We start from the raw sequence: 18,787 nt of genomic DNA, 5'->3' as shown, positions 1-18,787 counted from the left end.
TAGTTACTTTATAATTGCTGTAAATCCTGACCGTGCCATCACTTTTGATTACTGGAACAATCGGGCTGGCCCACTCGCTGAATTCCACTGGGGAGATGATACCCTCGCGTTGCAGCCTGTCCAGCTAGATTTCCACTCTCTCCCTCATCATGTGAGGTACCGCTCGCGCTTTGTGGTGAATGGGTCGTGCCTCTGGGACCAAGTGGATCCACACCTTTGCCCCGGAAAAGTTTCCAATGCCTGGCTCAAAAAGGGAAGAAAATTTGTTAAGAACCTGGGTAAATGAGGCCTCATCGACATGTGATAACGTTCGGATGTCATAGCAGTTCCAGCGGATTTTGCCCAGCCAGCTCCTTCCAAGCATGTGGGGCCATCGCCAGGACAATCCAGAGTGGCAGTTCGTGCACCGTGCCCTCGTAGGTGACCTTGACCATGATGCTGCCCACGACAGTGATAAGCTCTTTGGTGTACGTTCTCAGTTTCGTGTGGATGGGGCTCAGGGCCGGTCTGAGTGCCTTGTTGCACCCAATCTCTCAAACATCTTTTTACTCATGATAGATTGGCTAGCGCCAGTGTCCAGTTCCATGGCTATGGGTAAGCCATTCAATTTTACATTTAGCATTATAGGTGGACATTTCGTCGAAAATGTGTGCACCCCGTGTACTTCAGCATCTGCCTCCTCTCTCTGAGGCTCGAAATTGCTTTGATCCACCATGGACTGATCTTCCTCTGCCATGTGGTGGTTAGCAGGTTTTGCAGAGCTTGCAGCTCGACTGCAAGCTCGTTGGAAGTGCCCCATTGTTCCACAGCTCTTGCAAACATACCCTTTGAAGCGGCATGAATAGGCTGAATGGAAGCCTCCACAGCACCAACAAGGTGTGAATTGCCTTGCATTCATCCTTTGTTGTGGACTCTGAGTTATCTGGGTCACCTGAGGCCTGCTGGCAGTTGCAGACTTGTGATTTCTGCCCGGTACATTTATGCTCGCAAACACAGTTCCAGTTAATTGATGAACATTGCTAGCACTTGTGTGCTGAGAGATTTGTTTGGTGTTATCACTGGTGGACATAAACGCCTGTGCAAGTGCAATGGCCTTGCTGAGAGTCGGTGTCTCTACAGTCAAAAGTTTTCATAGGATGGTCTCGTGGCCAATGCCCAGTACAAAAAAGTATCTGAGCATTTGCTCCAGGTAGCCATCAAACTCACATTTTCCTGCAAGTCGCCTCAGCTTGGCGACGTAGCTCGCCACTTCCTGACTTTCAGATTGCTGGCACGTGTAGAACCGATACCTCGCCATCAGCACGCTCTCCCTCGGGTTAAGATGCTCCCGAACCAGTGTACACAGCTCCTCATATGACTTATCTGTGGGTTTCGCCGGAGTCAGAAGGTTCTTCATGAGGCTGTAGGTCGGTGTCCCGCAGACTGTGAGGAGGACCACTCTCCTTTTTGCAGTTCTTCCTTCTCCGTCCAGCTCGTTGGCTACAAAGTACTGGTCTAGCCGTTCGACATAGGCTTCCCAGTCCTCACCCTCCGAGAACTTCTCCAGGATGCCCACAGTTTGCTGCATCTTTGCGTTGGATTCGTATACTCATCGCCAGTTATTATGTTCCTAATACAGGTAAGACTGCACACAGGAAGGTTAAAGTAACAGTGACCTCAGTCTTTATTAAGACACTCCAGAGTGAGGAACACGCCTTCAGGGCCGGCTTATATAGAGTGCTCCCAAGGGATGCTGAGATCCCTTGGGACTTTGGGGGATGCGCTCCCTGGTGGCGGAACATGGGAGTGCATGCTTTACAGATACACCAAAATAATGACCAGCTAATAATCTGTCTTAGTGATGTTGATTGAGGGATAAATATAGCAAGCGAGCACCAGGTGGGCAGAGGAAATGGTTCAAGGACACCCTCAAAGCCTCCTTAATAAAGTGCAACATGCCCACCGACACCTGGGAGTCCCTGGTCCAAAACCACCCTAAGTGGAGGAATAGCATCCGGGAGGGCGCTGAACACCTCGAGTCTCATCGCCGAGAGCATGCAGAAATCAAGCGCAGGCAGCGGAAGGAGCGTGCGGCAAACCAAACTCCCCACCCACCCTTTCCTTCAACCACTGTCTGACCCCTGTGACAGAGACTGTAATTCCCGTATTGGACTGTACAGTCACCTGAGAACTCACTTTTAGAGTGGAAGCAAGTCTTCCTCGATTTTGAGGGACTGCCTATGATGATGATGAAATATTGGCTAAAACATCAGGGATAACTCCCCTGCTCTTCTTCGAAATAGTGCCATGGGATCTTTTACGTCCACCTGAGAGGGCAGACGAGGCCTCGGTTTAACATCTCTTCTGAAAGTCGACATCTCTGACAGTGCAGCTCTCCCTCAGCACTGCACTGGAGTGTCAGCCTGGATTTTTGTGCTCAAGTCCCTGGAGCGGGACTTGAACCTACAACCTTGTGACTCAGAGACAATAGTGCTACCCACTGAGGCACGGCTGATACAGACTGGATGGGCCGAATGGCCTGCCTCCATGCTGTAAATATTTTACTACTAACCCTCGTCCCGCCAGTGGTAGCACTTGAAGCAACAACAACAACAACTTGTATTTATATAGCGCCTTTAATATCGTGAAACGTCTCTTGGCGCTTCATAAGAATATTATGAGTTAAAAAATATAATTCCCGTACAATAAATGTGACACAGAGTGGATCAGCAACCTGCGTCCTCATTGTACTAAAGTCACGCCCCTGTCACTGACTCCTGCTTTGATCCCTTTGCAGGATCTGAAAAATCTGTTTCTCCTCATTTCCCCCCAGTCTTTCCTTCCTCCCACAATCTATCGGATTTTAAAATGCCAACGTGAGCCCTTGATTTTAACCTATTGCTCCCAGTGGGAACAGGGCTGGTTCGGGGTTCAGTTGCCCACTTTACATCCGCCCGATTGATCACTCTTTTGACTTCAACAGGCATCTGTCCTCATCGTGTCGCTGCAGTCTTGTACTGTGGGCCTTGGCTATTCATCGAGAAATGATGGGGTTGAAATTGATCAAAGGCAAGTTCCGCCCATTTACCGTTGAAAAGACCGCCAAAAGACAATACTCTGGGCACAACTTTGGTCAAAAAAGGAGGAAAAAAAGCACCCAGCGGCAAAAATGGACGTTACATGCCGATTCTGGGCGGCAAATGGAATGTTGGAGAAAGTTACACCGAGGCTGGAATAAGGCATCGGGGAATGCACAAAAAAAAAATGTTCAAAAAATAAAAAACAAAAAATCACAAAACCTTCAGAGGACCTTTAACGCAAAATTGCTGCAAAAACAAATCTCACTAACCTTTTCTTACAGGTCTTCATACCGACTGTCCAGATAAGACCTGCTCCCACACGGCGGTCTTTTCTCCAGCGAGGCGGAGGGGAGCTCGGCTGAATCTCAGGCGGGAGCGGAAGGGAGGACCTTTTTTGGCACTGCACGCCAGCGCACAGCAGCGGACGCTCCCCAGCGGTCCTTCCAAATCACCGGCGTGAGGGCCTCACCAATCTCCCACGGTGGGGACAGCGCCGAAAAAAATGGGGAATCCGCCGAGAAAGCTCAGCCACAGCCGGCAGTAGAACCATCAATATCAGCCGCTGAGGAACAGGAGGAGTCCAGTCAGCCCCTCGAATCTGATCCATCATTCAATTAGATCGTGGCTGATCTGTGTCTTAACTCCATCTATCTGTCTTGGTTCCATAACCCTGAATACCCTTACCGAACAAAAAAAAATCTCAGTTTTGAACTGTTCAATTGACCCCCGGCCTCAACAGCTCTTTGAGGGAGAGAAATCGAGATTTCCACCACGCTTTGTGTGAAGAAATGCTTCCTGACATCACCCTTGAACGGCCTGGCTCTAATTTTAAGATTATGCTCTCTTGTTCTGGACTCCTCCACCACAGGAAATACTTTCTCTCTCTCTACTCTCTCAAATCCTTTAATCACCTTAACCACCTCAATTGGATCATCTTTAATCTCCCAGACTCACGGGAATACACACCTAGTCTATGCAACCGGTCCTCAAAATTTAACCATTTTAGTCCCGAGTGAGAAACCTAGCTTTCTAAATTTAATCCCAGAAACCTGGAAGTTAAGGTCCACAGAGCATGTGGACAAACAACGCCTTTGAAATACAATGCAGTGAAACGTTAATGCATTGTAAATAAATGGATTAGCTGCTCTGATGAAATGGTGGGCAGAAGCTGTCATGCAGATGTGTCAAATGTGTGTCTGCCGATATCATCGATGGGTGATAGAGCAATGGGTTATAGATCGATGAATGATAGATCGATGGGTTATAGATCGATGGGTGATAGATGGGTGATAGATCGATGGGTTATAGATCGATGGGTTATAGATCGATGGGTGATAGATCGATGGGTGATAGATCGATGGGTTATAGATCGATGGGTGATAGATCGATGGGTGATAGATCGATGGGTTATAGATCGATGAATGACAGATCGATGGGTTATAGATCGATGGGTTATAGATCGATGGGTTATGGATCGATGGCTTATAGATCGATGGGCTATAGGTCGATGGGTTATAGATCGATGGGTGATAGATGGGTGATAGATCGATGGGTTATAGATCGATGGGTTATAGATCGATGGGTGATAGATCGATGGGTGATAGATCGATGGGTTATAGATCGATGGGTGATAGATCGATGGGTTATAGGTCGATGGGTTATAGATCGATGGATTATAGATCGATGAATGACAGATCGATGGGTTATAGATCGATGGGTTATAGATCGATGGGTTATGGATCGATGGCTTATAGATCGATGGGCTATAGGTCGATGGGTTATAGATCGATGGGTTATAGATCGATGGGTTATGGATCGATGGGTTATAGATTGATGGGTTATGGATCGATGTGTTATAGATCGATGGGTTATGGATCGATGGGTTATAGATCGATGGGTGATAGATCGATGGGTGATAGATCGATGGGCTATAGGTTGATGTGTTATAGATAGATGAGTGACAGATCGATGGGTTATAGATCGATGGGTGATAGATCGATGGGTTATAGATCGATGGGTGATAGATTGAGTGGTTATAGATCTATGGGCTATAGTTCGATGGGTTATAGATTGATGGATGATAGATCGATGAGTTATAGATCGATGGGTTATAGATCGATGGGTAATAGATCGATAGGTTATAGATCGATGGGTTATAGATCGATGGGTTATAGATCGATGGTTTATAGATCGATGGGTGATAGATCGATGGGTTATAGATCGATTAGGGATAGATCGACAGGTGATAGATCGATGGGTTATAGATCGAAGGGTTATAGATCGATGGGTTATAGATCGATGGGTGATAGATCGATGGATGATAGATCGATGGGTTATAGATCGATGGTTTATAGATCGATGGGTGATAGATCGATGGGTTATAAATTGATGGGTGATAGATCGATGGGTTATAGATCGATGGGTTATAGATCGATGGGTGATAGATCGATGGGCTATAAATCAATGGGTTATAGATCGATGGGTTATAGATAGATGGGTTAGAGATCGATGGGTGATAAATCGATGGGTTATAGGTCGATGGGTTATAGATCGATGGGTTATAGATCAATGGGTTATAAACTGATGAGTTATAGATCAATCGGTTATAGATCGATGGGTTACAGATCGATGGGTTATAGATTGATGGGTTATAGATCGATGGGTTATAGATCGATGGGTGATAGATCGATGGGTTATAGATCGATGGGTGATAGATCGATGGGTTATAGATCGATGGGTGATAGATTGATGGGTTATAGATCAATGGGTTATAGATCGATAGGCTATAGATCGATGAGTGATAGATCGATGGGTTATAGATCGATGGGCTATAGATCGATGGGTTATAGATCGATGGGTTATAGATTTATGGGTCATAGATCGATGGGTGATCGATCGATCGGTTATAGATCGATGGGTTATAGATCGATGGTTTATAGATCGATGGGTGATAGATCGATGGTTTATAGATCGATGGGTGATAGATCGATGGGTGATAGAGCGACGGGTTATAGATCAATGGGTTATTGATCGATGGTTTATAGATCGATGGGCGATAGATTGATGGATGATAGATCGATGGGTTATAGATCGATGGGTGATAGATCGATGGTTTATAGATCGATGGGTGATAGATCGATCGTTTATAGATCGATGGGTGATAGACCGATGGTTTATAGATCGATGGGTGATAGATCGATGGGTTACAGATCAATGGGTTATTGATCGATGGTTTATAGATCGATGGGCAATAGATTGATGGGTGATAGATCGATGGGTGATAAATCGATGGGTTATAGATCGATGGGTTATAGATCGATGGGTTATAGATCGATGGGTGATAAATCGATGGGTTATAGATCGATGGGTGATGGATCGATGGTTTATAGATCGATGGGTGATAGATCGATGGTTTATAGATCGATGGGTGATAGATCGATCGTTTATAGATCGATGGGTGATAGATCGATGATTTATAGATCGATGGGTGATAGAGCGACGGGTTATAGATCAATGGGTTATTGATCGATGGTTTATAGATCGATGGGCGATAGATTGATGGATGATAGATCGATGGGTTATAGATCGATGGGTGATAGATTGATGGTTTATAGATCGATGGGTGATAGATCGTTCGTTTATAGATCGATGGGTGATAGACCGATGATTTATAGATCGATGGGTGATAGATCGATGGGTTACAGATCAATGGGTTATTGATCGATGGTTTATAGATCGATGGGCAATAGATTGATGGGTGATAGATCGATGGGTGATAAATCGATGGGTTATAGATCGATGGGTTATAGATCGATGGGTTATAGATCGATGGGTGATAAATCGATGGGTTATAGATCGATGGGTGATAGATTGATGGATGATAGATGGATGGATTATAGATCGATGGGTTATAGATCGATGGGTGATAGATCGATCGGTTATAGATCGATGGGTTATAGATCGATTGGTGATAGATCGATGGGTGATAGATCGATGGTTTATAGATCGATGGGTGATAGATCGATGGTTTATAGATCGATGGGTGATAGATCGATGGTTTATAGATCGATTGGCGATAGATCGATGGATGATAGATCAATAGGTGATAAATTGATGGGTTATAGATCGATGGGTTATAGATCGATGGGTTATAGATCAATAGGTGATAAATCGATGGGTTATAGATCGATGGGTTTTAGATCGATGGGTTATTGATCGATGGATGATGGATCGTTGCGTGATAAATCAATGGGTTATAGATTGATGGGTTATAGATCGATGGGTTATAGATCGATGGGTGATAAATCGATGGGTTATCGATCGATGGGTTATAGATCGATGGGTGATAGATCGATGGGTTATAAATCGATGGGTGATAAATCAACGGGTTATAGATCGATGGGTTATAGATCGATGGGTGATAGGTCAATGGATTATAGATCGATGAGTTATAGATCGATGGGTGATAGATCGATGGGTTATAGATCAATGGGTGATAGATCGATGGGTTATAGATCAATGGGAGATAGATCGATGGGTTATAGATCGATGGGTGATAGATCGATGGGTTATAGATCGATGGGTGATAGATCGATGGGTTATAGATCGATGGGTGATAGATCGACGGATGATAGATCAATGGGTTATAGATCAATGGGTTATAGATCGATGGGTTTTAGATCGATGGGTGATAGATCGATGGGTTATAGATCGATGGGTTATAGGTCGATGGGTTATAGATCGATGGGTTATAGATCGATGGGTTATAGATCAATAGGCTATAGGTCGATGGGTAATAGATCGATGGGTTATAGATCGATCGGCGATAGATAGATGGGTGATAGATCGATGGGTGATAAATCGATGGGTTATAGATCAATGGGTTATAGATCGATGGTTTATAGATCAATGGGTGATAAATCGATGAATTATAGATCGATGGGTTATAGATCGATGGGTTATAGATCGATGGGTGATAAATCGATGGGTTATAGATCGATGGGTGATAGATTGATGGATGATAGATCGATGGATTATAGATCAATGGGTTATAGACCGATGGATGATAGATCGATGGGTTATAGATCCATGGGTTATAGATCGATGGGTGCTAGATCGATGGTTATAGATCGATGGGTTATAGATCGATGGGTTATAGATCGATGGGCTATAGGTCGATGGGTAATAGATCGATGGGTTATAGATCGATCGGCGATAGATAAATGGGTGATAGATCAATGGGTGATAAATCGATGGGTTATAGATCGATGGGTTATAGATCGATGGTTTATAGATCAATGGGTGATAAATCGATGAATTATAGATCGATGGGTTATAGATCGATGGGTTATAGATCGATGGGTGATAAATCGATGGGTTATAGATCGATGGGTGATAGATTGATGGATGATAGATCGATGGATTATAGATCAATGGGTTATAGACCGATGGGTGATAGATCGATGGGTTATAGATCGATGGTTATAGATCGATGGGGTTATAGATCAATGGGTTATAGATCGATGGGTTATAGATCGATGGGTTATAGATCGATGGGTGATAGATCGATGGATGATAGATCGATGGGTTATAGATCGATGGGTTATAGATTGATGGTTTATAGATCGATGGGTTATAGATCGATGCGTGATAGATCGATGGGTTATAGATTGATGGTTTAGAGATCGATGGGTGATAGATCGATCGTTTATAGATCGATGGGTGATAGATCGATGATTTATAGATCGATGGGTGATAGATCGATGGGTTAGAGATTAATGGGTTATTGATCGATGGTTTATAGATCGATGGGCGATAGATTGATGGATGATAGATCGATGGATTATAGATCGATGGGTTATAGACCGATGGGTGATAGATCGATGGGTTATAGATCGATGGGTTATAGATCGATGGGTGATAGATCGATGGGGTTATAGATCGATGGGTTATAGATCGATGGGTTATAGATCGATAGATGATAGATCGATGGGTTATAAATCGATGGGTTATAGATCGATGGGTGATAGATCGATGGTTTATAGATCGATGTGTGATAGATCGATCGTTTATAGATCGATGGGTGATAGATCGATGATTTATAGATCGATGGGTGATAGATCGATGGGTTATAGATCAATGGGTTATTGATCGATGGTTTATAGATCGATGGGCGATAGATTGATGGGTGATAGATCGATGGGTGATAAATCGATGGGTTATAGATCGATGGGTTATAGATCGATGGGTTATAGATCAATGGGTGATAAATCGATGGATTATAGATCGATGGGTTATAGATCGATGGGTGATAAATCGATGGGTTATAGATAGATGGGTGATAGATTGATGGATGATAGATCGATGGATTATAGATCGATGGGTTATAGACAGATGGATGATCGATCGATGGATGATAGATCGATGGGTTATAGATCGATGGTTTATAGATCGATGGGTGATAGATCGATGGGTTATAGATCGATGGGTTATAGATCGATGGGTGATAAATCGATGGGTTATCGATCGATGGGTTATAGATCGATGGGTGATAGATCGATGGGTTATAAATCGATGGGTGATAGATCGACGGGTTGTAGATCGATGGGTTATAGATCTATGGGTGATAGATCAATGGATTATAGATCGATGAGTTATAGATCGATGGGTGATAGATCGATGGGTTATAGATCAATGGGTGATAGATCGATGGGTTATAGATCAATGGGTTATAGATCAATGGGAGATAGATCGATGGGTTATAGATCGATGGGTGATAGATCGATGGGTTATAGATCGATGGGTGATAGATCGATGGGTTATAGATCGATGGGTGATAGATCTACGGATGGTAGATCAATGAGTTATAGATCAATGGGTTATAGATCGATGGGTTATAGATCGATGAGTTATAGATCGATGGGCTATAGGTCGATGGGTAATAGATCGATGGGTTATAGATCGATGGGTGATAAATCGATGGGTTATAGATCGATGGGTTATAGATCGATGGGTTATAGATCGATGGGTGATAAATCGATGGGTTATAGATCGATGGGTTATAGATCGATGGGTTATAGATCGATGGGTGATAAATCGATAGGTTATCGATCGATGGGTTATAGATTGATGGGTGATAGATCGATGGGTTATAAATCGATGGGTGATAGATCGACGGGTTATAGATCGATGGGTTATAGATCGATGGGTGATAGATCAATGGATTATAGATCGATGGGTGATAGATCGATGGGTTTTAGATCGATGGGTTATGGATCGATGGGTTATAGATCGATGGGTTATTGTTTGATGGGTTATTGATCGATGAGTTATAGATCGATGGGTGATAGACCGATGGATGATCGATCGATGGATGATAGATCGATGGGTTATAGATCAATACGTTATAGATCGATGGGTGATAGATCGATGGGTTATAGATCGATGGGTTATAGATCAATGGGTGATAAATCGATGGGTTATAGATCGATGGGTTATAGATCGATGGGTGATAAATCGATGGGTTATAGATCGATGGGTTTTAGATCGATGGGTTATTGATCGATGGATGATGGATCGTTGCGTGATAAATCAATAGGTTATAGATCGATGGGTTATAGATCGATGGGTTATAGATCGATGGGTGATAAATCGATGGGTTATCGATCGATGGGTTATAGATCGATGGGTGATAGATCGATGGGTTATAAATCGATGGGTGATAGATCGACGGGTTGTAGATCGATGGGTTATAGATCGATGGGTGATAGATCAATGGATTATAGATCGATGAGTTATAGATCGATGGGTGATAGATCGATGGGTTATAGATCAATGGGTGATAATCGATGGGTTATAGATCAATGGGTTATCGATCGATGGGTTATAGATCGATGGGTGATAGATCGATGGGTTATAGATCGATGGGTGATAGATCGACGGGTTGTAGATCGATGGGTTATAGATCGATGGGTGATAGATCAATGGATTATAGATCGATGAGTTATAGATCGATGGGTGATAGATCGATGGGTTATAGATCAATGGGTGATAGATCGATGGGTTATAGATCAATGGGTTATAGATCAATGGGAGATAGATCGATGGGTTATAGATTGATGGGTGATAGATCGATGGGTTATAGATCGATGGGTGATAGATCGATGGGTTATAGATCGATGGGTGATAGATCTACGGATGATAGATCAATGAGTTATAGATCAATGGGTTATAGATCGATGGGTTTTAGATCGATGGGTGATAGATCGATGGGTTATAGAACGATGGGTGATAAATCGATGGGTTATAGGTCGATGGGTTATAGATCGATGGGTTATAGATCGATGAGTTATAGATCGATGGGCTATAGGTCGATGGGTAATAGATCGATGGGTTATAGATCGATGGGTGATAAATCGATGGGTTATAGATCGATGGGTAATAGATCGATGGGTTATAGATCGATGGGTGATAAATCGATAGGTTATCGATCGATGGGTTATAGATTGATGGGTGATAGATCGATGGGTTATAAATCGATGGGTGATAGATCGACGGGTTATAGATCGATGGGTTATAGATCGATGGGTGATAGATCAATGGATTATAGATCGATGGGTGATAGATCGATGGGTTTTAGATCGATGGGTTATGGATCGATGGGTTATAGATCGATGGGTTATTGTTTGATGGGTTATTGATCGATGAGTTATAGATCGATGGGTGATAGACCGATGGATGATCGATCGATGGATGATAGATCGATGGGTTATAGATCAATACGTTATAGATCGATGGGTGATAGATCGATGGGTTATAGATCGATGGGTTATAGATCAATGGGTGATAAATCGACGGGTTGTAGATCGATGGGTTATAGATCGATGGGTGATAGATCAATGGATTATTGATCGATGAGTTATAGATCGATGGGTGATAGATCGATGGGTTATAGATCAATGGGTGATAGATCGATGGGTTATAGATCAATGGGTTATAGATCAATGGGAGATAGATCGATGGGTTATAGATCGATGGGTGATAGATCGATGGGTTATAGATCGATGGGTGATAGATCGATGGGTTATAGATCGATGGGTGATAGATCTACGGATGATAGATCAATGAGTTATAGATCAATGGGTTATAGATCGATGAGTTATAGATCGATGGGCTATAGGTCGATGGGTAATAGATCGATGGGTTATAGATCGATGGGTGATAAATCGATGGGTTATAGATCGATGGGTTATAGATCGATGGGTTATAGATCGATGGGTGATAAATCGATAGGTTATCGATCGATGGGTTATAGATTGATGGGTGATAGATCGATGGGTTATAAATCGATGGGTGATAGATCGACGGGTTATAGATCGATGGGTTATAGATCGATGGGTGATAGATCAATGGATTATAGATCGATGGGTGATAGATCGATGGGTTTTAGATCGATGGGTTATGGATCGATGGGTTATAGATCGATGGGTTATTGTTTGATGGGTTATTGATCGATGAGTTATAGATCGATGGGTGATAGACCGATGGATGATCGATCGATGGATGATAGATCGATGGGTTATAGATCAATACGTTATAGATCGATGGGTGATAGATCGATGGGTTATAGATCGATGGGTTATAGATCAATGGGTGATAAATCGATGGGTTATAGATCGATGGGTTATAGATCGATGGGTGATAAATCGATGGGTTATAGATCGATGGGTTTTAGATCGATGGGTTATTGATCGATGGATGATGGATCGTTGCGTGATAAATCAATAGGTTATAGATCGATGGGTTATAGATCGATGGGTTATAGATCGATGGGTGATAAATCGATGGGTTATCGATCGATGGGTTATAGATCGATGGGTGATAGATCGATGGGTTATAAATCGATGGGTGATAGATCGACGGGTTGTAGATCGATGGGTTATAGATCGATGGGTGATAGATCAATGGATTATAGATCGATGAGTTATAGATCGATGGGTGATAGATCGATGGGTTATAGATCAATGGGTGATAATCGATGGGTTATAGATCAATGGGTTATCGATCGATGGGTTATAGATCGATGGGTGATAGATCGATGGGTTATAAATCGATGGGTGATAGATCGACGGGTTGTAGATCGATGGGTTATAGATCGATGGGTGATAGATCAATGGATTATAGATCGATGAGTTATAGATCGATGGGTGATAGATCGATGGGTTATAGATCAATGGGTGATAGATCGATGGGTTATAGATCAATGGGTTATAGATCAATGGGAGATAGATCGATGGGTTATAGATCGATGGGTGATAGATCGATGGGTTATAGATCGATGGGTGATAGATCGATGGGTTATAGATCGATGGGTGATAGATCTACGGATGATAGATCAATGAGTTATAGATCAATGGGTTATAGATCGATGGGTTTTAGATCGATGGGTGATAGATCGATGGGTTATAGAACGATGGGTGATAAATCGATGGGTTATAGGTCGATGGGTTATAGATCGATGGGTTATAGATCGATGAGTTATAGATCGATGGGCTATAGGTCGATGGGTAATAGATCGATGGGTTATAGATCGATGGGTGATAAATCGATGGGTTATAGATCGATGGGTTATAGATCGATGGGTTATAGATCGATGGGTGATAAATCGATAGGTTATCGATCGATGGGTTATAGATTGATGGGTGATAGATCGATGGGTTATAAATCGATGGATGATAGATCGACGGGTTATAGATCGATGGGTTATAGATCGATGGGTGATAGATCAATGGATTATAGATCGATGGGTGATAGATCGATGGGTTTTAGATCGATGGGTTATGGATCGATGGGTTATAGATCGATGGGTTATTGTTTGATGGGTTATTGATCGATGAGTTATAGATCGATGGGTGATAGACCGATGGATGATCGATCGATGGATGATAGATCGATGGGTTATAGATCAATACGTTATAGATCGATGGGTGATAGATCGATGGGTTATAGATCGATGGGTTATAGATCAATGGGTGATAAATCGATGGGTTATAGATCGATGGGTTATAGATCGATGGGTGATAAATCGATGGGTTATAGATCGATGGGTTTTAGATCGATGGGTTATTGATCGATGGATGATGGATCGTTGCGTGATAAATCAATAGGTTACAGATCGATGGGTTATAGATCGATGGGTTATAGATCGATGGGTGATAAATCGATGGGTTATCGATCGATGGGTTATAGATCGATGGGTGATAGATCGATGGGTTATAAATCGATGGGTGATAGATCGACGGGTTGTAGATCGATGGGTTATAGATCGATGGGTGATAGATCAATGGATTATAGATCGATGAGTTATAGATCGATGGGTGATAGATCGATGGGTTATAGATCGATGGGTGATAGATCTACGGATGATAGATCAATGAGTTATAGATCAATGGTTTATAGATCGATGGGTTATAGATCGATGGGTGATAAATCGATGGGTTATCGATCGATGGGTTATAGATCGATGGGTGATAGATCGATGGGTTATAAATCGATGGGTGATAGATCAATGGGTTATAGATCAATGGGAGATAGATCGATGGGTTATAGATCGATGGGTGATAGATCGATGGGTTATAGATTGATGGGTGATAGATCGATGGGTTATAGATCGATGGGTGATAGATCTACGGATGATAGATCAATGAGTTATAGATCAATGGTTTATAGATCGATGGGTTTTAGATCGATGGGTGATAGATCGATGGGTTATAGAACGATGGGTGATAAATCGATGGGTTATAGGTCGATGGGTTATAGATCGATGGGTTATAGATCGATGAGTTATAGATCGATGGGCTATAGGTCGATGGGTAATAGATCGATGGGTTATAGATCGATGGGTGATAAATCGATGGGTTATAGATCGATGGGTAATAGATCGATGGGTTATAGATCGATGGGTGATAAATCGATAGGTTATCGATCGATGGGTTATAGATTGATGGGTGATAGATCGATGGGTTATAAATCGATGGGTGATAGATCGACGGGTTATAGATCGATGGGTTATAGATCGATGGGTGATAGATCAATGGATTATAGATCGATGGGTGATAGATCGATGGGTTTTAGATCGATGGGTTATGGATCGATGGGTTATAGATCGATGGGTTATTGTTCGATGGGTTATTGATCGATGAGTTATAGATCGATGGGTGATAGATCGATGGGTTATAAATCGATGGGTGATAGATCGACGGGTTGTAGATCGATGGGTTATAGATCGATGGGTGATAGATCAATGGATTATAGATCGATGAGTTATAGATCGATGGGTGATAGATCGATGGGTTATAGATCAATGGGTGATAATCGATGGGTTATAGATCAATGGGTTATCGATCGATGGGTTATAGATCGATGGGTGATAGATCGATGGGTTATAAATCGATGGGTGATAGATCGACGGGTTGTAGATCGATGGGTTATAGATCGATGGGTGATAGATCAATGGATTATAGATCGATGAGTTATAGATCGATGGGTGATAGATCGATGGGTTATAGATCAATGGGTGATAGATCGATGGGTTATAGATCAATGGGTTATAGATCAATGGGAGATAGATCGATGGGTTATAGATCGATGGGTGATAGATCGATGGGTTATAGATCGATGGGTGATAGATCGATGGGTTATAGATCGATGGGTGATAGATCTACGGATGATAGATCAATGAGTTATAGATCAATGGGTTATAGATCGATGGGTTTTAGATCGATGGGTGATAGATCGATGGGTTATAGAACGATGGGTGATAAATCGATGGGTTATAGGTCGATGGGTTATAGATCGATGGGTTATAGATCGATGAGTTATAGATCGATGGGCTATAGGTCGATGGGTAATAGATCGATGGGTTATAGATCGATGGGTGATAAATCGATGGGTTATAGATCGATGGGTTATAGATCGATGGGTTATAGATCGATGGGTGATAAATCGATAGGTTATCGATCGATGGGTTATAGATTGATGGGTGATAGATCGATGGGTTATAAATCGATGGATGATAGATCGACGGGTTATAGATCGATGGGTTATAGATCGATGGGTGATAGATCAATGGATTATAGATCGATGGGTGATAGATCGATGGGTTTTAGATCGATGGGTTATGGATCGATGGGTTATAGATCGATGGGTTATTGTTTGATGGGTTATTGATCGATGAGTTATAGATCGATGGGTGATAGACCGATGGATGATCGATCGATGGATGATAGATCGATGGGTTATAGATCAATACGTTATAGATCGATGGGTGATAGATCGATGGGTTATAGATCGATGGGTTATAGATCAATGGGTGATAAATCGATGGGTTATAGATCGATGGGTTATAGATCGATGGGTGATAAATCGATGGGTTATAGATCGATGGGTTTTAGATCGATGGGTTATTGATCGATGGATGATGGATCGTTGCGTGATAAATCAATAGGTTACAGATCGATGGGTTATAGATCGATGGGTTATAGATCGATGGGTGATAAATCGATGGGTTATCGATCGATGGGTTATAGATCGATGGGTGATAGATCGATGGGTTATAAATCGATGGGTGATAGATCGACGGGTTGTAGATCGATGGGTTATAGATCGATGGGTGATAGATCAATGGATTATAGATCGATGAGTTATAGATCGATGGGTGATAGATCGATGGGTTATAGATCAATGGGTGATAGATCGATGGGTTATAGATCAATGGGTTATAGATCAATGGGAGATAGATCGATGGGTTATAGATCGATGGGTGATAGATCGATGGGTTATAGATTGATGGGTGATAGATCGATGGGTTATAGATCGATGGGTGATAGATCTACGGATGATAGATCAATGAGTTATAGATCAATGGTTTATAGATCGATGGGTTTTAGATCGATGGGTGATAGATCGATGGGTTATAGAACGATGGGTGATAAATCGATGGGTTATAGGTCGATGGGTGATAGATCGATGGGTTATAGATCGATGAGTTATAGATCGATGGGCTATAGGTCGATGGGTAATAGATCGATGGGTTATAGATCGATGGGTGATAAATCGATGGGTTATAGATCGATGGGTAATAGATCGATGGGTTATAGATCGATGGGTGATAAATCGATAGGTTATCGATCGATGGGTTATAGATTGATGGGTGATAGATCGATGGGTTATAAATCGATGGGTGATAGATCGATGGGTTATAGATCGATGGGTTATAGATCGATGGGTGATAGATCAATGGATTATAGATCGATGGGTGATAGATCGATGGGTTTTAGATCGATGGGTTATGGATCGATGGGTTATAGATCGATGGGTTATTGTTCGATGGGTTATTGATCGATGAGTTATAGATCGATGGGTGATAGACCGATGGATGATCGATCGATGGATGATAGATCGATGGGTTATAGATCAATACGTTATAGATCGATGGGTGATAGATCGATGGTGATAGATCGATGGGTTATAGATCAATGGGTTTTTGATCGATGGATGATAGATCGATGGGTTTTAGATCGATGGGTTATTGATCGATGAGTTATAGATCGATGGGTTATAGATCGATGGGTTATAGATCGATGGGTGATAGGTCGATAGGTGATAGATCGATGGGCTATAGGTTGTTGGGTTATAGATCGATGGGTGATAGATCGATGGGCCTGATTATATTGATCTGATTATATTGCCAAGCGTCAGTGCAGCCTCAAATTGCTGAATTCAGTTTTAACTCCGAAAGATGAAGAAGCAGCACTGAAACGTAACACTGCAGACTCATCCTCGGCACCAGCGGGGCGAGAGCTGAGGAGGCTGACTCAATTCCACAACGGGAGGCTGCCACCATGCTAGGGAGAAAAACAGAAGAAAAAAATAATAACTAAATCTTCTCCAATCCACACACATACTTCCTCACTCTCAGAACTAATGAAAACTCGCAGAATTAAAGAAAGAGATAAACTTACCTTTCTTTCTGGGCGATTCCGCCCGAGATCCGCTCTTTAACCAGCACTGCATTCAGGCTGTACAGCTGCCATGCGGGATTACAGTTGTTGAAAGGCAATGTCGCAACAGGATCGTCCAAGAGGCGTTGTACGCTGGATGACCTCACCGCGCGGGTGGCGTTAGCCGGCACAGTGTTGCCTCTTGGCGCCTCTGCCAAAGAGCCGACTCAGTTTCAGCCGGGGTTTGGACGCCGCTTACCGACAACGGTCAGCCTTTGCTGCCCATTTGCCGTATCCCGCCGATGGTATCGGGCGACGTCCACAAACCATGTTCGATCCCCATGTGTTTTATTCCTCAAAACCAAAGATTTACAAGGACCTTACCTAAACTGAGGGGTATATCTATCAGGAGAGACTGAACAGGCCTGGGTACATTTCTCTGGAAAAGAGAAGACTGAGGGGTGACCTTATGGAAGTCTTTAAGATTATGAAAGGGTTTGATAGGGCAGATGTTGAGGAAATATTTCCACTTGTGGGGGAGACCAGAACTCGGGTCCATAAATAAAAGACAGTCACTAATAAATCCAATTGGAAATTCAGGAGAAACCTCTTTCCCCAGAGAGTGTTTAGAATGTAGAACTCGTTACTACAAGGAGTGGCTGAGGTGAATAGCATAAATGCATTTAAGGGATGGTACATAAACACAAGATGGATAAAAAGCTTTTCTAC

The 18,787-nt window shown here is 42.6% G+C and overlaps 2 protein-coding genes and 3 pseudogenes across 2 annotated transcripts; all 5 read right to left on the bottom strand.

Annotated features, from left to right (window-relative positions):
• Positions 1-5,925: 5,925 nt before the first annotated feature.
• On the bottom strand, positions 5,926-7,548 carry LOC139275653 (uncharacterized; the record flags this gene model as incomplete). The annotated part of the gene is given in 1 exon segment (XM_070892820.1): positions 5,926-7,548. A coding segment is annotated over 1 exon segment (1,623 nt), but the record flags the coding sequence as incomplete, so codon positions are not given.
• Positions 7,549-8,152: 604 nt separating this feature from the next.
• Positions 8,153-9,753, bottom strand: LOC139275652 (uncharacterized; the record flags this gene model as incomplete). Its single annotated transcript, XM_070892819.1, is given in 2 exon segments — positions 8,153-8,169; positions 9,234-9,753. Coding segments are annotated over 2 exon segments (537 nt in total), but the record flags the coding sequence as incomplete, so codon positions are not given.
• A 2,411-nt stretch (positions 9,754-12,164) lies between these two features.
• Positions 12,165-12,881, bottom strand: LOC139275650 (uncharacterized; annotated as a pseudogene).
• A 1,916-nt stretch (positions 12,882-14,797) lies between these two features.
• Positions 14,798-15,439, bottom strand: LOC139275649 (uncharacterized; annotated as a pseudogene).
• Positions 15,440-16,506: 1,067 nt separating this feature from the next.
• LOC139275648 (uncharacterized) lies at positions 16,507-17,379 on the bottom strand (annotated as a pseudogene).
• Between the last annotated feature and the right edge of the window lie 1,408 nt (positions 17,380-18,787).

This window comes from Pristiophorus japonicus, chromosome 11, assembly GCF_044704955.1.
Source record: "Pristiophorus japonicus isolate sPriJap1 chromosome 11, sPriJap1.hap1, whole genome shotgun sequence".
NCBI classification, from domain to species: domain Eukaryota; kingdom Metazoa; phylum Chordata; class Chondrichthyes; family Pristiophoridae; genus Pristiophorus; species Pristiophorus japonicus.
Note: the sequence above shows the minus strand (reverse complement) of the source record. Positions and strands in the feature narration are given on the sequence as shown.